The sequence below is a fragment of the Tachysurus fulvidraco genome, chromosome 10, assembly GCF_022655615.1.
Source record: "Tachysurus fulvidraco isolate hzauxx_2018 chromosome 10, HZAU_PFXX_2.0, whole genome shotgun sequence".
NCBI lineage: Eukaryota > Metazoa > Chordata > Actinopteri > Siluriformes > Bagridae > Tachysurus > Tachysurus fulvidraco.
This window is the reverse complement of record NC_062527.1, coordinates 2027513-2046877: the sequence shown is the minus strand read 5'-3', so window position 1 is coordinate 2046877 and position 19365 is coordinate 2027513. Positions and strand designations below refer to the sequence as shown.

At 41.5% G+C, this 19365-nt stretch overlaps 2 protein-coding genes across 5 annotated transcripts; one reads left to right on the top strand and one right to left on the bottom strand.

The window, feature by feature from the left end:
* Positions 1 to 222: 222 nt before the first annotated feature.
* zgc:158398 (uncharacterized protein LOC568894 homolog) lies at positions 223 to 5980 on the bottom strand. Of its 4 annotated transcripts, none has more exons than XM_027140833.2 (7): positions 5854 to 5980; positions 4298 to 4490; positions 3884 to 4139; positions 3615 to 3786; positions 3347 to 3503; positions 556 to 690; positions 223 to 397 (listed from the first exon to the last, which is right to left on the bottom strand). In XM_027140833.2, the coding sequence occupies exons 2-7, from the start codon at positions 4454 to 4456 to the stop codon at positions 380 to 382; spliced, it is 897 nt and encodes a 298-aa protein (XP_026996634.2). In that variant the 5' UTR covers positions 4457 to 4490; positions 5854 to 5980; the 3' UTR covers positions 223 to 379. The 4 variants fall into 4 exon arrangements, with proteins under 4 accessions (XP_026996634.2, XP_026996635.2, XP_026996637.2 ...); XM_027140834.2 differs by having other exon boundaries at positions 5872 to 5979; XM_027140836.2 differs by having other exon boundaries at positions 5850 to 5944.
* Positions 5981 to 7515: 1535 nt separating this feature from the next.
* Positions 7516 to 18677, top strand: thoc5 (THO complex 5). Its single transcript, XM_027140965.2, has 20 exons — positions 7516 to 7669; positions 7993 to 8088; positions 10806 to 10949; positions 11039 to 11152; positions 11250 to 11347; positions 11479 to 11625; positions 12194 to 12308; positions 13283 to 13415; positions 13563 to 13640; positions 13953 to 13996; positions 14136 to 14235; positions 14771 to 14879; positions 15005 to 15106; positions 15224 to 15320; positions 16463 to 16574; positions 17065 to 17168; positions 17285 to 17372; positions 17540 to 17655; positions 18190 to 18383; positions 18495 to 18677. The coding sequence occupies exons 2-20, from the start codon at positions 7993 to 7995 to the stop codon at positions 18556 to 18558; spliced, it is 2055 nt and encodes a 684-aa protein (XP_026996766.1). The 5' UTR covers positions 7516 to 7669; the 3' UTR covers positions 18559 to 18677.
* Positions 18678 to 19365: the final 688 nt, after the last annotated feature.

The window sequence follows — 19365 nt, the reverse complement described above, 5'->3', positions numbered from 1 at the left end:
CAACTTTATTGCCAAGGACAACATGGCAACCCTGAACTAGAGGGGTTCAAGACGAACTATCACGTGTTCGTCTGCCGATCTTGATTTTTTCTTTTTAGAAAAAAACCTGGTGCACACGAGATAACCAGATTGAACTGTCGTTCAAACCTATTGAAATATTAATATTAAAATATTAAATTTTATATTTTCTTTAAAAAAAAATCACACTTTGCACACTGAACAGAGAAGAGAAACTGATTACACCCAGTTTAATATTTAATGTACAGTTCACCAGCTTCACAGCAAATACAAGGACTCGATATTTTGTTCACAGATGTTTAACATAAATACACTTCAACACGATTGATAAGCGGTAAACCATGTGCACTGCTCTTCCTCATCACCCCAGCAGAGTTTCCTGTAAAAAGTCACATGGATTGTATTTTTAGAGAAGGAATATTTATGCTGCACCAAATGAATCATTAAATTAGCAAAAAAAAACAACAACAGTGAATTGCATTTAGACATTTTCTTTGCCCAAGGACATATTTAGGCTGGTCGATTTATTCCTATTACCTTTTGAGGATCATTTGAAAGGTGACGACCAGGCTTGGAGAAGGTAAGAGTTCCCAAAAGACACATCGTGATGCAGAGAGACACCAGTGCAATGCTGACCAACAGCAGGTGATATCTAGCAAGAATCTTTTCATCCTGGTATGGAGATAAGACGTAAGCATGTTTCTTTATAGTCCATACAAAATATATTAATATAATTATATATAAAGTATTATGAATAACAGCTCAGAATAAGGACTGCGGCAACTGGTGGAATAATGAGAGAAATCACTGAGGAGAATGTACACTACAAGGCCAAATGTTTGTGGACACCTGACCGTCACACCAGCGTGTGATTCTTGCTTAAACTGCTGCCATAATGCACATATAGAGGCACACAGTTGCATAGGATGCTAGTGTTTGCTGTATGTGCTTCACTATACATTCAGATGAACCTGAGCATTGGCTGATCTCATTAATGCTCTTGGAACTTAACGATCACAAATCCCCACAGCCATGCTCCCAACATCTAGTGGAAGATCTTCCCAAATTAGTGGAGGTTATGATAATAACAAGGTTATAATAATGTTCGACGGGAACATATAGGAGTGGTGGCCAGGCATCCACATACTTTTGGCCAAAATGTTTATCATTCATTCATTCCTTCATTCATTCACGTATCCGAACTTCTCGGGTCACGGGGAGCCTGTGCCTATCTCAGGCGTCATCGGGCATCGAGGCAGGATACACCCTGGACGGAGTGCCAACCCATCACAGGGCACACACACACACTCATTCACTCACACACTCCGGACAATTTTCCAGAGATGCCAATCAACCTACCATGCATGTCTTTGGACCGGGGAAGGAAACCGGAGTACCCGGAGGAAACCCCCGAGGCACGGGGAGAACATGCAAACTCCACACACACAAGGCGGAGGCGGGAATCGAACCCTCGACCCTGGAGGTGTGAGGCGAATTTATTAACCACTAAGCCACCGTGCCCTGCTCCAAACTGTTTCATAAATGTTATTATATTTTAAGCAACCGAGGTGTTTTCTGACAACCTAAATTATTTCTGCTGTTTCCTGGATTCCATTTTCACCTTATGTTTATTTTTAATTTAACCATTTTATCTCAAAAGCTTATTCTCATCTAAATGTATCTTCTCAAAGTAGGAGAGCTGCCGATTCGGTACGATTAACATGTGCGTACTGATATACTCTTGAGTTTCTGCTTAAGCAATGTTTGGGCAGTTGAACATACCGAGTGATGATGCGAACGGCTCATTATCACATATATATGAGCTCACAGAGGCCAGTGATTGTCTAATGTCAATCTGTTCACCAGGGGAGGAGAAAGATAAATCTGATGCTGGGCTAGTGACGCTCGTATCATCATAATCTCCTAACGAGAAGGCTTTAATTCCAGAATTTGAGCCCTTTGAGATCACCAATAATAATAATAATAATTCTGTCATGACCGATATAGAGTAATGTTGTCCAAAAGGACCAATCATAACAAGGCACTACTCAAAAGCTAAATAAATGGTTCATTAAATTTTGTTCAGCTTTGGCTGAGTAGACAGATGCTCTAATTTAATCAAGTAATAAGAGCTCTGACAGACTAAGAGCTTAGAAATATTGCTGTAAAAATATATACAAATATGACCTGTTTTAGTCCTAAACGATAAAAATGACAGGAGAAAATCTGACGTTCGTCTCAGAACGCAGATCATGTACAGATCTGCACTTCATCCTGGTCAAAAATGAGGTGTATCCAGAGCCTAAGCGCACTGACTGCGATGCCAGTCCATCCAAGCACAATACTGTATTCACACACACTGATCCTCCGACCGATCTCTACCGGTCCTCATGTACCACTCGAGATGGGAGGATGTTTCTAATCCACATGGACACATTCAGTCATGGACCCTCGAGCTGTGATGTGTTGACATGTAATATGTTCATATTTTATGTTATTTGTCTGTTCTGTATAGTGGAGTCATTTTCTACTGAAAAACCTCGACCTGCCGTGGCATATTTTAATTACTTTCTAGTTTTCCAATTAAACATTAAATGTTAAAGTGAAAGTGACGTGACGTACGGCTAAGTACGGTGACCAGTACTCAGAATTCGTTCTCTGTGTTTAACCCATCCAAAGTGCACACACACAGCAGTGAACACACACACACTGAACACACACACGGAGCAGTGTGCAGCCATTTATGCTGTGGTGCCCGAGGAGCAGTTGGGGGGAGGGGGGGGGGTTCGGTGCCTTGCTCAATGGCACCTCAGTCATGGTATTGCCGTCCCGAGAGTCGAACCCACAACCTTAGGGTTAGGAGTCAAACTCTCTAACCATTAGGTCACGACTTCTCCCCGACTTAAATGTTCAGTTAACTGGCTAAAAATGTTCATTTTTTGCACCTATTACAACATTTATTGTTAAGTTTATAGTTTTTTTTATTTCTTATTTTATTGAAGGAAAATAGCAATACACTGTGAAATGATACATTAATTAACTTCCTTTTTTTATTTTAACAGAACAAATAAACTGCAGATTGCGTGAGCGAATGAGTATATGTGTGTGTGTGTGCCCTGTGATGGGTTGGCACTCCGTCCAGGGTGTATCCTGCCTCGATGCCCGATGACGCCTGAGATAGGCACAGGCTCCCCGTGACCCGAGAAGTTCGGATAAGCGGTAGAGAATGAATGAATGAAATAAACTGCATTCCTTAAGTACTTCATGAATATTATAATACCCAGGTTTTATGGATTCTCTGACCCATATGTTTATGAATGTGATTTACCTGAGTGAGTAGGACGGTCAGTTTGGGGTCAGGAGTGTACTCCAAGCTGAGGCATGACGGTGTGTTTGAGCTCTTCGTAATTGATTGTACAGCAAGTGTCTTTACAGGAGAAATGTTATTCTCCTGCATTTTATCCGAAGGACATTGTGGTGGTGACCTTAAAAATAACATCATCTCAGCTTACAGATACGTACAGTATAATAAAAACATCCATAAAGTACTGTATGTGCTGTTTTGCAGCAGTGTGTGTGTGTGTGTGTGCTCTTACGGAGTTTGAGGCAGAATGTGACTCGGAGCGGTAATCATCAGACACGACTCGTAAGCTCGGGGCCTTGTTTGCATGTTGGAGGGCTTTTGGATAAGTGCAGAATCAGTGGCTGATGTATGTGTCTGTATATCCAAGAACAGCGTTATATTTAACAACTGTTTCCCAGCAGGTTCTATAAGCAGAAGGAAGGAAAAAACCCCCAAAAATCATCACACCTTTAACACTTTCCAGCACTTTGCATGCATTTCGAGCCAGTGTACATACTGTACCTCTAAGGCCTAACTGGCTTCCCAGTAATGTGGCACTAATGCTGCTGTGATCTAGGTGATCTCCAACATGCATTAGAGGCACTAGAAGTAACTTGCTAATAACTTCACGTTGTTGTTGCGAGCTGTTGATCAGTTCGTCCGCATGAGTGAACAGTTTAGGTGAATTTATATCCGGCTTCTCGTTTAAAAGATCCGAGTCGTTTAACTGAGTGCAGAACTTCAGCTTTGCCAGCGAGGCCAACATCTGGTTCCAGTCCTGAAACACACACACACACACACACACACACACACATACACACACAAAACTGCAAATAAGAATTTCCAACAAACGAGCTCAAACTAGGACACCACATTTGAGGTGAGTATTTTTATACTTGATTTAATTTATTGTTTAGAAAGAAGCAGAATAATCACCATGACGATGTCTGGGTTCTTGATGTCATGGTTTTTTGAGTATATCCCGATGCTTATGAACGCTCCAGCTAGGACCACCAGGCACATGAAAAACACAGTCACGGGCGGATGGTGTATAATTCGACTCCTCAGGTTTGTGACAGGTTGCCATCGAGCCATGGTGCAGAAACACCACCCTCACTAAAGCACAATACTGGAACACACAATTTCATTCTTTAACACTGTACAACTTTGTTTTCACTACTTTATGGCCCCCTATATAGAATGGAACACAAGGAGATCAGCATGATGGTGCTCTGGATTAATTTATTCATCCTCACATATCCACTAGTCCCTGCTTTAGCTTGGATTTAAACAAATGCAGTCTGGGGGCTGTAGCATAGCATGTGACAGCTATATTGAGACAGATGAGAGAGCTATAATGACGACTTCACAGAGACAGATGAATATATTTGATGAACTTAAATTTAATTCATTGATACGTGACCTTAAATGTAATAAGTCATAACATTTAAGTGAATCTAGTCCCAAAGATATAAAGGAATATGATTCACAGTGAGAAATCGGATACGATATAAGATTCTTAAACTTTTTTTTTTAATTAGTTCAGCAGTTATATTTAGCAAATTGTTGAACACTCAGTGTTCTTAATATGTCCTTTTATTTAAAGCAATATGGAATAGTTATTGTTTTAAACTTTGGAGATTTAGTGTATTACATCATAGCTTCATAGTTTATGTCGTAGCTCTTTTCTAGCAACGTGACCCCGGCTATATGTGAATAATGTACACAGACTGAACATGTGAACTATATCCAAAAGAAACAGCACATTATGTAACAGATAGGTAGGTAATAATTTATTATTATTATTTTTTTTAATGCAATTACATTCCAGAATTACATTTTGGCAAACTAATGTTTTGTATGTGAATTATCTATCTATTCCTGGAAAATAAAGCTTGGACAAATTCTACATCGACTCGAACACTTGTGCATTCTAGCAAACCGTGAACAATCTGTCCAAATAACCAGGTTTTTTAATCCTCTGGTCATTTTAGTGCCAACAGAATTACTATTTCTATATCTACTCTGAAGGTTTCTGAACTCAGTCTGTGTACAGCTTGTTGCTGAATTACACACTATAATAAATAATAAATGATCATTTATACTAATAATATAAATTACTGATATATATTATGTTATTATTTATAATAATAATAAATAATATTTTACCCACAATAATAAATATACTGCCACTGACTGAGCCACAAAACTTTCTGTTTACTTCAACACCACTGAGTATAATGTCATAGTCTGTGCAGAAAGCAGCTGGTGACTTTAACACGTGGCATTTCAGCTCATCTGACATTTAATCCTCTAATGTTGTCACTTAATGGTCCAATACAATGCAGTATATAAACCAGCTGATGTATTAAACATTACTACACAATACAATGACATCAGGTTTCTGCAGACAGATGATAAGTAGTTATTCCCTGTTAAGTATTTACGTACATGAACCCCAAACTCCTGCAACATTTATATCATATACTTGCATAAATAGTGTCCTGTACATTAAGCTTCCATGAAGATTTCCTTCCTCTGTCGTGAGAAATAATAATAATAATCGAACGTTTCCGTAATGAGGTGGAAGGAAGACTTCGGTACGTATTCAAAATAAAAGTCCTAGTTATATAAACAACAATAATAGTTTACGGTGTTTACACTTTATTACAGTGTTTACAGTGTTTAAAGTTTACAGTGTTTACACTTTATTACAGTGTTTACAGTCTTTATACTTTTTTTTACAGTTTTTAAAGTTTACAATGTTTACACTATATTACAGTCTTTACAGTGTTTATAGTTTACAGTGTTTACACTTTTTTACAGTCTTTACCTGTGTTTACACTTTATTACAGTGTTTACAGTTTTCACACTTTATTACAGTTTTTAAAGTTTACAGTGTTTACACTATATTACAGTCTTTACAGTGTTTATAGTTTACAGTGTTTACACTTTATTATAGTGTTTACTCTTTATTACAGTGTTTAAAGTTTACAGAGTTTACACTTTATTACAGTGTTTAAAGTTTATAGTGTTTACACTTTATTAGTGTTTACACTTTATTACAGAGTTTAGTGTTTACACTTTATTACAGTGTTTACAGTGTTTATAGTTTACAGTGTTTACACTTTTTTACAGTCTTTACCTGTGTTTACACTTTATTACAGTGTTTACAGTTTTCACACTTTATTACAGTTTTTAAAGTTTACAGTGTTTACACTATATTACAGTCTTTACAGTGTTTATAGTTTACAGTGTTTACACTTTATTATAGTGTTTACTCTTTATTACAGTGTTTAAAGTTTACAGAGTTTACACTTTATTACAGTGTTTAAAGTTTATAGTGTTTACACTTTATTAGTGTTTACACTTTATTACAGAGTTTAGTGTTTACACTTTATTCTTCAGTGTTTACACTTTATCGTTACATTGTTTACACTTTATTACAGTGTTTACACTTTATTACAGTGTTACAGTGTTTAAGGTTTATAGTGTTTACACTTTATTAGTGTTTACACTTTATTACAGAGTTTAGTGTTTACACTTTATTCTTCAGTGTTTACACTTTATCGTTACATTGTTTACACTTTATTACAGTGTTTACACTTTATTACAGTGTTACAGTGTTTAAGGTTTATAGTGTTTACACTTTATTAGTGTTTACAGTGTTTACACTTTATTACAGAGTTTACACTTTATTACAGTGTTCACAGTGTTTAAATTTATCACAGTTACAGTGTTTAAACTTTATTACAGTGTTTATAGTGTTTACACTTTATTACAGTGTTTACACTTTATGTAAACAGTGTTTAAAGTTTATAGTGTTTACACTTTATTACAGTGTTTACACTTTATTACAGTGTTTAAAGTTTACAGAGTTTACACTTTATTAGTGTTTACAGTGTTTAAAGTTTATAGTGTTTACACTTTATTAGTGTTTACAGTGTTTACACTTTATTACATTGTTTAGTGTTTACACTTTATTACAGTGTTTAAAGTTTAGTGTATACACTTTATTCTTCAGTGTCTACAGTGTTTACACTTTATTACAGTGTTTACGCTTTATTCTTCAGTGTTTACGCTTTATTCTCCAGTGTTTACAGTGTTTACTCAACAATAATAATAAATAAAGAATGGCCAAATATTTTGTTCATTTTCTTCCATCGATAAAAATAAACGTGTCTGGACATCTTACTTTCACCCTCATGTCTTAGTTCAGACCTTTATTTTGGAAACAGACCAACATCCGGTAGTGCGATAGTCGTTGACTTTAACAAACCGGCTAAGAGCAGAAGTACTTAACCAAAGGTGAGGAATAAAGGTGTTATTCTGACTGTAATAACGCGCAGTGATCAAAGTTAATGTTTGTGTGTGGAATTAAAGATCTCGCGTGAGGCTCGAAGATAAACAAACGGAACACTTCGTTGTTAGCTAGCTGGCTAATCATGCTAACATGCTAATCTGTTGTTTATTGCAGTTTTATGTACAGTAATACAACCTGACAGCTTTTCTGTCCTGTACACACGTCAGGTTGTGGTGTAAAGTTCAGTTAAAACGTCTCCATGATGTTTATCAGCACTTTCTTCAGAGCTCAGGCGCTTTAATGACGTTATTGATGTGATTTCACACAGATGTCTTCTGACCCACTGAAGAAGCGGAAGACCAAAGTGATCCGGAATGATGGAGGGACCCCTGAAACCAAACGGCTTCGAGGAGAAGGAGACCAGGTCAGTGTCAGTGTTTAACATCTGTAAGGATCTTTATATGAGACCTAACATCTCGTCCTTAATGGAGTGTGGAGGTAAATAATGACACCCATGATAATAAATACACTAGATAGTTTCCACATATGACCAGGATAGATGTAGAGTTAATTTCTTAGACCAGATGATGGATGTGAGGGAAAACACACACACACACACACACACACACACACACACACACACACACGTACATCAACATCTCTGACTCCATCAGGATGTGAGGGAGCACACACATGTACGTCTCACTGTCTCTGACTCTTATTAGGATGTGAGGTAGCACACACACATATACATCTCTGTATTTGACTGACTCTATTAGGATGTGAGGGAGCACACACACATATACATCTCTCTGTCTCTGACTCCATTAGGATGTAAGGGAGCACACACATGTATGTCTCTGACTCTATTAGGATGTGAGGGAGCACACACACACACATGTACGTATCTCTGTCTCTGACCCCATTAGGATGTGAGGGAGCACACACGTACAACTCTCTGTCTCTGACACTATGACATTGCAAGGGAGCACACACACGTACGTATCTCTGTCTCTGACTCTATTAGGATGTGAGGGAGCACACACACACATGTACGTATCTCTGTCTCTGACCCCATTAGGATGTGAGGGAGCACACACACATACAACTCTCTGTCTCTGACACTATGACATTGCAAGGGAGCACACACACGTACGTATCTCTGTCTCTGACTCTATTAGGATGTGAGGGAGCACAGACACATGTACGTCTCTGTCTCTGACTCTATTAGGATGTGAGGGAGCACAGACACATGTACATATCTCTGTCTCTGACTCTATTAGGATGTGAGGGAGCACACACGTACAACTCTCTGTCTCTGACACTATGACATTGCAAGGGAGCACACACACGTACGTATCTCTGTCTCTGACTCTATTAGGATGTGAGGGAGCACACACACACATGTACGTATCTCTGTCTCTGACCCCATTAGGATGTGAGGGAGCACACACACATACAACTCTCTGTCTCTGACACTATGACATTGCAAGGGAGCACACACACGTACGTATCTCTGTCTCTGACTCTATTAGGATGTGAGGGAGCACAGACACATGTACGTCTCTGTCTCTGACTCTATTAGGATGTGAGGGAGCACAGACACATGTACATATCTCTGTCTCTGACTCTATTAGGATGTGAGGGAGCACACACGTACAACTCTCTGTCTCTGACACTATGACATTGCAAGGGAGCACACACACACATGTACATCTCTCTGTCTCTGACTCTATTAGGATGTGAGGGAGCACACACACACACATGTACGTATCTCTGTCTCTGACTCCATTAGGATGTGAGGGAGCACACACACGTACAACTCTCTGTCTCTGACACTATGACATTGCAAGGGAGCACACACATGTACGTATCTCTGTCTCTGACTCTATTAGGATGTGAGGGAGCACAGACATGTACGTCTCTGTCTCTGACTCTATTAGGATGTGAGGGAGCACAGACACATGTACATATCTCTGTCTCTGACTCTATTAGGATGTGAGGGAGCACACACGTACAACTCTCTGTCTCTGACACTATGAGAATGTAAGGGAGCACACACACATGTACATCTCTCTGTCTCTGACTCCATTAGGATGTGAGGGAGCACACACACACACACATGTACATCTCTCTGTCTCTGACTCCACTAGGATGTAAGGGAGCACACACACACATGTACATCTCTCTGTCTCTGACTCCACTAGGATGTAAGGGAGCACACACACACATGTACATCTCTCTGTCTCTGACTCCACTAGGATGTAAGGGAGCACACACACATGTACATCTCTCTGTCTCTGACTCCATTAGGATGTAAGGGAGCACACACACACACATACGTCTCTGTCTCTGTCTCTGACTCCACTAGGATGTGAGGGAGCACACACACACATGTACATCTCTCTGTCTCTGACTCCATTAGGATGTAAGGGAGCACACACACACACACGTACGTCTCTGTCTCTGACTCCATTAGGATGTGAGGGAGCACACACACACACACACACACACACACGTATGTCTATGACTGACTCCATTAGGATGTGGGGGAGCAAACACACGTACGTACGTCTATGACTGACTCCATTAGGATGTGAGGGAGGACACACACACGTATGTCTCTGTCTCTGACTCCATTAGGATGTGAGGGAGCACACACACGTACGTCTCTGTCTCTGACTCCATTTGGATGTGAGGGAGCACGCGCACACACACACACATACACACACACACGCGTATGTCTATGACTGACTCCATTAGGATGTGATGGAGCACGCACACACACACACACACACACACACACACGTACGTACGTACGTCTATGACTGACTCCATTAGGATGTGAGGGAGCACACACACGTATGTCTCTATGTCTCTGACTCCATTAGGATGTGATGGAGCACGCACACACACACACACACACACACACACACGTACGTACGTACGTCTATGACTGACTCCATTAGGATGTGAGGGAGCACACACACGTATGTCTCTATGTCTCTGACTCCATTAGGATGTGAGGGAGCATGTACACACACGCACGCACACACACGTACGTCTATGTCTCTGACTCCATTAGGATGTGAGGCAGCACACATAAACACACGTACGTCTCTCTGTCTCTGACTCCATTAGGACGTGCGTACCTACAATGAAGAAGCAGAACTGGAGAGTCGAGACCCTGAACAAGATTACACCCTGTATAAAAACACCTGTGAGACATTGGCAACACTGATGGGTGAAATCCAAGAGCTGAAAGCCAGCGGCGCTAAAGAAGGGGTGAGTACATTCAGGTTTTCTTTAAGTTTAAGCGGAGTGTAGCTCAGGCAAGCCTATCACCATTTATTTGTGTTTTTTTGTGTATCCAGAGTGTAGAGGTCGAAACAAAGCGCAAGCAAGGATGCGTTCACTTCATCACTCTGAAGAAGCTGAATCGTCTGTCTCACATGAGACTGAAGAAAGCACGCGATCAGACGCACGAGGTACACGAGATGCACGCCGTCGTTTTCTAGTGCACTTACCGTACGTGGCGTTTTTATAAGCGTCTAATTTATTTACGTGTTTTGTTTTTTTTTGCAGTCGAAGCAGAAGGTGGACGTGTTGCACCTACAGCTTCAGAATCTCCTCTACGAAGTCATGCACCTTCAGAAAGAAATTGGCAAATGCCTTGAGTTCAAGTTAGTGAAGAGATTTAGCTTTTTTTTTTTTCCAGTGGCCTGTTGTGTCTGAAGCTTGAAGTGATGTTTGCAAGTTAAATGTTGTTTTTTTTTAAAAAGCATTAAAATAAACCATGTTTTCGTGTGTGTAGGTCCCAGCATGAAGAGATTGAGCTGGTCAGTGTGGATGAGTTCTTTAAGGAGGCCCCAGCCGAAATCTCCCGCCCTCATCTCACCAAAGACGACCCTCACCAGCTCACGCTCGCTCGGCTGGACTGGGATTTGGAGCAGAGGAAAAGGTAACAAGTGAAAAAAAATGACACTCGTACACACAAGTCCCCCTACTACAGGCTCTCTGCAAGCTTGTGTAGGATAAGCGGCACAGAAGATGGATGGATGTTTATAATTAGCCTTTATCATGTAACCCTAAGGGGACACGGTGGCTTAGTGTTAGCACGTTCGCCTCACACCTCCAGGGTCGGGGGTTCGATTCCCGCCTCCATCTTGTGTGTGTGGAGTTTGCATGTTCTCCCCGTGCCTCGGGGGTTTCCTCCGGGTACTCCGGTTTCCTCCCCCGGTCCAAAGACATGCATGGTAGGTTGATTGGCATCTCTGGGAAATTGTCCATAGTGTGTGTGTGTGTGAGTGAATGAGAGTGTGTGTGTGTGTCCTGTGATGGGTTGGCACTCCGTCCAGGGTGTATCCTGCCTCGATGCCCGATGACACCTGAGATGGGCACAGGCTCCCCGTGACCTGAGAAGTTCGGATAAGCGGTAGTGAATGAGTGAGTGAGTGAATGTATCCCTATGGTGTGCAGGGTCTTAAAAGGATCATGATCGATTAAGGTTGTTGCTGAATGTATTTTAGGTTGGCTGAGCAGTATAAGAGCTCGCTGTGCACTAAGGAAAAGATCTTGAAAGGAATTGAGTTGAAGAAGGAGTATCTGAGCAGTCTTCAGCCAGGCCTACAGGCCATCATGCAGGTAATTCACTGACACAAGTAAAGCAGAAAAGCATTCTGACGGTTTATTTTGTTTTTACATGACTACTTTTTATCACTTTATCAGATGTTCTTGAACCGAATTGTTTTTATTTCTAATTGAGCGCATCTAATCTAAGTGAACTGAAACATCCAACTCTTGCTGTTAGAAAAAAAACTGTATTTGTTGATTAAATGTAGTAACTAGTTCTAGTTGAGAAATAAAAGTATATTAAAGGTGGGGTCTCCGTTGTTTGAAAGCCAATGTTGACATTTGAAATCACCAAAACAAACACGCCCCTAACCCAAACGTGTCCCACCCCTGTATCGATAGCTCCGCCCACACATACATACGTAACCCAGGCGACTAACGGAAAGAAACGTGTCTTTATCATAGCTGAAGGGAAGAACAATACGATTGTAGATAAACAAACAAGCAAAAATGCCACACAAGCATAATGATGTAAAGGACAAAGGCATATATTAGTTCTGTGTAACAAAGCAAAACCAACGTTACTCACCTATCGAGAAGGAAAAAAGCGCCTCGGCGTCTTAAGTAAAGTCGGCCACATATTCACAGGTCGGAGTTTCCCGAGTCGATAACTCCTGAGCTAAACGCTGTTACTACACAAAACGCGGTTGTAGCTGCCTCTCTACATCACTACGATAGAAAAGAGGTGTTATTTGTGTAGTAACAGCGTTTAGCTCAGGAGTTATTGACTCGGGAAACTCCAACCTGTAAATATGTGGCCAACTTCATGCTCCTTCAGTTCTCTCCGCGCACCGAACACTCTCTCCGCCCAAAATGAAAAGACCCGCCCCTTTCCTCTCATTGGCTACACGTCTGTTTTGTGTTTTTGTTTTTTTTTGTCGTCCCGACTCAGTTTTCTGAATCATTTCTCAAACAACGGAGACCCCACCTTTAATCAACACCCCACCACTTCTTTTTTTTTTTTTTTCCCTTCCTCTGTCTATCAGGCGTCTCTGCCCGTGCAGGAGTACTTGTCCATGCCATTTGAGCATGTGCAGAAACAGACCGAGGTCGCACGGCACCTTCCTCCCCCACTGTACGTGCTGCTTGTGCAGGCCAGTGCTTACGGACAAGCTTGTGGTAACGCAGATGCTTTTCTTTTCTCCTTTTTATTTGTTTGTTTGTTTACTTATTTATATTTGTGGCATCTCATACACATGATAATAGTATATAGTTGCAGCTGGTCGTCTGCATCGATCATCGTAGACGTGTGTGATTGTGTTTCAGACAAGAATCTGTCCGTGTCCATCAGCGGAGATGTGGATGAAGCCAAAGCTCTTTCCAGACCACCCGAAGATTCTCAAGGTAAATATATGCTTTTGTGCAAGTTTTTATTTTATTTATTTATTTTATTTTATTTATTTATTTATTTAAAAAAGTTTCATTCTCATGTATTAATTGTATAGAAGATCCTTAAACGTGTATAAGTTTTAGTTTATAATGTCACAAAATGCATTTTAGGTCATTCCATTTATAGAGACTAGCAAGGTAACTAGAAGCTTTTAGTAAAAATATCATTCAGAATATAACGCCATATATCTGAAATGACTGCTCTCGCCTCGCTGTGGCGTCACAAAATAATAAAAAGACGGTTGGTTGCGTGTTTTTTCTTTAAAGATGACGAGAGTGATTCTGATGCAGAGGAGGAACAACAGAACACTGTAAGTCAGTCTCCTTCTGCCCATTCTGTAGCATTCTGCCCTCTACTGTTGATATTCTTTTGTCATTGCAGAGAAACAAAAATAAAGTGAAAAATGCCTCACAAATTCCTGTCAATGTTGTTACTCTGTTTTCGTTCAGAAACGACGGCGAGGTACCGTCGGTGTTCAGCTCGATGATAAGCGTAATAAAATGCTGAAACGCCATCCTCTCTCATTGTGCATCGACCTCAAGTGTAAAGGTCTGTGTGTGTGTCTGTGTGTGTGTCTGTCTGTGTGTGTCTGTCTGTCTGTCTGTGTCTGTCTCTGTGTGTGTTTGTCTGTCTGTGTGTCTGACTGTCTGTCTGTGTGTCTGACTGTCTGTCTGTGAGTCTCTGTCTGTGTGTGTGACAACCTCAAGTGTAAAGGGTTATGTGTGTCTGTCACTGTGTGTCTGTCACTGTGTGTCTGTCACTGTGTGTCTGTCTGTCTGTGTGTGTGTGTGTGTGTGTGTCTGTCTGTGTGTGTGTGTGTCTGACTCTGTGTGTGTCTGTATGTGTCTGTGTGTCTCACTTTGTGTGTGTGTGTCTCTGTGTGTCTGTGTGTGTCTGTGTGTCTGTCTATCTGTGTGTCTGTACGTGTCTGTGTGTCTCACTTTGTGTGTGTGTGTGTCTGTCTGTGTGTGTGTGTGTGTGTGTCTCTGTGTGTGTGTGTGTGAACAAATGTTAATCATATTCTTCTTCATTCTCGACCTCCATGACCACGATGTCTGCATTCTCTCTCTGCTCTGTTATATAGATGGCAACGTGTTGCATCTGTTTTTTTATTACCTGATGAACCTCAACATTCTCACCGTCAAAGCGAAAGTGTCGGCCTCCGCAGACCTCTCGGGAGCCATCAGCGCAGGGTGAGTTTCCAGAAGAAATGTCGAAGAAGCAGCACGAAGCAGCCGTCACTAAGCGCAAGAAAAGTCTCTTCTTACTTTTTTAGACCGTATCGCTTTTCCTCAACAATGTCTCTCTCGCCGTGTAGGGAGCTGCTGAACCCAGAATCTCTGTTGAACTGCCTGTATGCTTCTGATGACGGCCAAGAAACCCCCAACCCTACCAACCGCTACCAGTTTGACAAAGTGGGGTAAGACGGATTTCTCAGTCAGACTACAGCCGTCGATCACGTAAAATACACCAATAATGCCTCGGTTTGGGAAATAAAATGTTCAGCTAAGGGATATCTCATTTTTTTGTTATATAGCATCACGACATTTGCCGATTATGTGTTGGATCTCGGACATCCGTACATCTGGGTGCAGAAGCTTGGAGGATTACAATTTTCCAGTGACACACCACAGGTATGAGCGTATTCCTGAACGCATTTACTGCAGCACTTTCGATGTTATGCTATCCGTCTCTTCGCATTGACTTTTTCTTTTTTTTTTAAGATAACGTATTATCGCACACTCGCCGTGCACTTTAATAGGAGCGCAAGTACACCTGCTCGTTCATGCAGCAGCATGTTGCCTAAAATCAAAAGCAGAAGAGCACACGAGGTTAGACTCAACCAGGAACTCATGTTCTTAGCTAAAAAGCCTGGAAACCAAATGTGGACTCCTGTGCCCCTTTTCCCCCGAGGCAGTTTGAGTGCAGGTTCGGAGCCTAATTTAGAACCAGGTCTTTCTGTTTCGACCGCCAAAGCACCGGCTCTGAACCAGGAAAAGTGGTTCTTATGTAGCACCAAAACGTTGCTGGTCTAGACTTAAGAACCGCTCGTGTCAGGAGCTGTGGGCGGGGCTGTGGGCGGGGCTACTGTAAGCGCCTTTGATAACGTACCTTAAGTATACTGATGTTTAATACACTTTTACTTTACCGCGATATGATACATTATCAGCACACATGATAGTAGGTAGCTACATGCTTAGGCTAACTTTTTTCTGTGTTAATGATAAAATAACGTTATGTACTTTTTCGATCACAACCTCCGTTTTTACAGATTACACGAAGCCGCACGTACACGTCGGATTCGCCGCGTTTGGATGTTAATGTAGGTTCACAAAGCCATGAGCATTAACAGTAAAGTAACATCCGGCATTATTGTTGTGTTTGTGTTTGTCTCTGCTGCGCTAACGTTGCTGGGACACGTGACACGTATACAGTGACGTCAGACTCGGCTCTGTCACGGCTCTCTAGCCGGTGGAAAGGCAAACCGGTTCTTAGAAGGTTCTCCAGTGGAACCAACTTTGAACCAGCACCAGCACTAGCTCTGAACCAGCACCCGGTTCTTTCCGGTGGAACAAGGGGCACTGGTGTTGTAGATGTACGCATTCCTATTAAAGTAGACGGCAAGCGTATTATACGTTATACACTGTTAAAAGGATCATTTGGCTTTCAGGATGACACGCTATTGTATATCTGTTCATAATTACATTGTATAATATTTATAAGATACAGAGTGTAATAATGAGCGATGTAGTTGACTCTGACTGACCCCTTGCAGGTCGAAGGGGTGCACAGCTCTCTCAGCGCCAGTCATATGGAGAGCACCATCAAGCTGCTGAGAGGACGTCTGCTGTCTCGTCTGGCTTTGCACAAACAGTTCAGCTCTTTAGGTTCACACACTTCATTGCTTTCAACATGCTTGGTTTTTGAGAAGGAGGGAACAAAGGAATGAAAAGAGAACCTGTTTGAGCACTTTTATAACAGAAGCCCTAGGGCAGGCTGCTACTCCAATAATAGTGTTTGGAAAGACTTTGTCTCGTGTCTTTTTCATACCTTCTCTGGCGTATATTTAGTGTCGCGCTCGTAACTCGTAGATTAAATACTTCGATCTGTATTGATACTGTACCATCAACACAAATTCTACCCTCTGGAAATAAATTAGAGATAAACTGATCAATTCCACAGACTGAAATGTTTTTGGTAGCATATTAATAATAGCGTTGTTTATTAAATGTTTATTAACTACTCCGACTACCCTATAATTCCGTTTCAGTGCATTCTGTTCTTTTTTCTGTCGTCTTGTTGTTTCAGTGCAGATTATGTCGCAAACTTCTAATATGAGACCATATGGACTGTTGTCTCTTGTGTGCCTTGTTACAGAGCACAGCATAGTTCCCGTGTCCACCGAGTGTCAGCATCTCTTCCCAGCTAAAGTGGTCTCACGCCTGGCTCGCTGGACGATGATGCGCTACGAGGATTTCCTGGTACGTCTGTTTGAAGTTGCTTGTCAGATGCAGGACAGAAGCAAAGCTTTTTTAATGATTACCTGTGTTTAATAATTACCCGCAGCCAAGAAACTGTAATGTATGTGTATGTTTAGGAGTTAGGATTCGTGCAGCACGTGGTGAAGGCCGGCCTGGTGAAGGAGACCGACCTGTTCTTCATGGCAATTGTGGAGAGGGGAACAGGTGAGTAGGAACCATGGTAGATACTGTTCACTGGGAGAAAAAACATCTAATAATAATAAAAAGGAACAAAGCATAGTATTCAAATCTTTAGTTGTGTTCTCACAAGCTTCTTGTCGCCTAAAAGCTTCGGTGTTATCCGATCGTGTGACCCCTCTTGTGGCTTTCAGCTCGTCTTCAGGCTGCGGTGGTGTTGAATCCGCGTTATCCGGACATCACCCCTCTCTTCTCACTCTCACTGCTCTGGAAAGGAGAGCGCAGTGGCCGCACCGATGATAACCTGCGGGTAAGAATGGTCTGGTGAACTAAGAATCTATCATTTTCTACCGCTTATCCAAACTTCTCGGGTCACGGGGAGCCTGTGCCTATCTCAGGCGGCATCGAGGCAGGATACACCCTGACTGAGTGCCAACCCATCACAGGGCACACACACACACTCTCATTCACTCACACACTCACACACTACGGACAATTTTCCAGAGATGCCAATCAACCTACCATGCATGTCTTTGGACCGGGGGAGGAAACCGGAGTACCCGGAGGAAACCCCCGAGGCACGGGGAGACCATGCAAACTCCGCACACAAGAGGCGGGAATCGAACCCCCGACCCTGGGGGCGTGAGATGAACGTGCTAACCACTAAGCCATCGTGCCCCCAACTAAGAATCTGTCAATTGTACTCCTTCTTAGTAATAAATGAGATCAAAACGCAATTAATCAACAAAAAAAATTATTTGAAAAAAATGTAAAATTTCTTTGCAGCATTTTAGTCAGAACTCTTAACACAGCTTAATTCATTTAACGGTTCTTCTTTGGACAGGCATTGGAGAGCGAGGTGAATGTGTTTAGATCTGAACTACAGGGACCCCGACCAGGCCTGCAGCTCCTGACCAATCAGATCCAGCGTCTGTGTGTGTGTCTCGACGTTTATCTGGAGACCGAAAGCCAAGTGTGTGACGGCTCAGAGGGCCCAATAGAATTCCCAAGGGAGAAGATGTGCTTACGCTCTGTCAGGTAAAACAAACATGCAGTGCTGAGATCTTATTATTATTATTATTATTATTATTATTATTATTATTATTTCACACACTTGAGCCACTGACAGCAGTCCTTCTTGTCTTTCAGGGGACCTAATCGTCTGAAGCCTTTTAAGTACAACCACCCGCAGGGCTTTTTCAGTCATCGTTAAATCTCTCTTTTATCTACATTTTACCTTTTTTTTTTTTTTAGCTTGAAAAATGTTCAAGTGTTTGACTCAATATTGTAATGTTATACTGTGTAGAATAAAAAATAAAACACTTTGTGATACGTTTTGTCTCCAGTATGTATTGTTTTCTAATCCTCAGGACTGGAGGTGCTTTTTAATAACTCAGGACGTTTCACATCTAGGATAATGACTTTCATCTAAATTAACAAAATGACATTAAAAAAGCTGTTCGGGTTCAACTATTACTCTATTATAGGATCTAATCCTGCATATAACAGAGCTAAGGCTCTCTATGTATGTCACACCATCTCACAGGATTGCATGGGAGGTCTGCGTCAAGACTCTTCTCTATTCTGCCCCCTGGGTGGTGGAATGAACTTCTCAGCAATGTCAGAACAGCTGAGTTACCGGCTGTCTTCAAACGATGGATGAAGAACTACCTCTTTCTGAAATACTTGAGCTAACATTTGTTTGTTCTTGTTTGTCCGTGTGCTATATTACCTCCGACAGAGTTTTAGACTTGTGGTATCCTTGGCCTGTGACCTAGTGAGCACTGCAGCTTTAAAGCACTGTTGTATGTCACTTTGGATAAGAGCATTTAGCCGATTCCTCCTGATGTCCTCGTCAATCCTAGCAAAACTAAACTGCTCATCATCAGACGATTTATCCCGAGGTCAGGTATCTTGCACGATATCCCTTCATAACGATCTGATCTCTCCTTCATTTAGAGCTCGCATCCCTGGGGTAACTATGGCACTCGACTGTCCTTGTCCTCACAGTTTGCTAATG

Bases quoted from the DNA above. Each gene is read 5' to 3' on its own strand.
- zgc:158398 (XM_027140833.2), bottom strand. From the start codon at position 4,456: ATGGCTCGATGGCAACCTGTCACAAACCTGAGGAGTCGAATTATACAC. The intron at 3,787-3,883 runs GTACAGTATGTA...TTCTGCTTATAG, and splicing joins AAGCCAGTTAGGCCTTAGAG to AACCTGCTGGGAAACAGTTG. The intron at 3,504-3,614 runs GTAAGAGCACAC...GTTATTTTTAAG, and splicing joins CACATTCTGCCTCAAACTCC to GTCACCACCACAATGTCCTT.
- thoc5 (XM_027140965.2), top strand. From the start codon at position 7,993: ATGTCTTCTGACCCACTGAAGAAGCGGAAGACCAAAGTGATCCGGAAT. The intron at 11,626-12,193 runs GTAACAAGTGAA...AATGTATTTTAG, and splicing joins GATTTGGAGCAGAGGAAAAG to GTTGGCTGAGCAGTATAAGA. The intron at 14,236-14,770 runs GTCTGTGTGTGT...TCTGTTATATAG, and splicing joins CATCGACCTCAAGTGTAAAG to ATGGCAACGTGTTGCATCTG.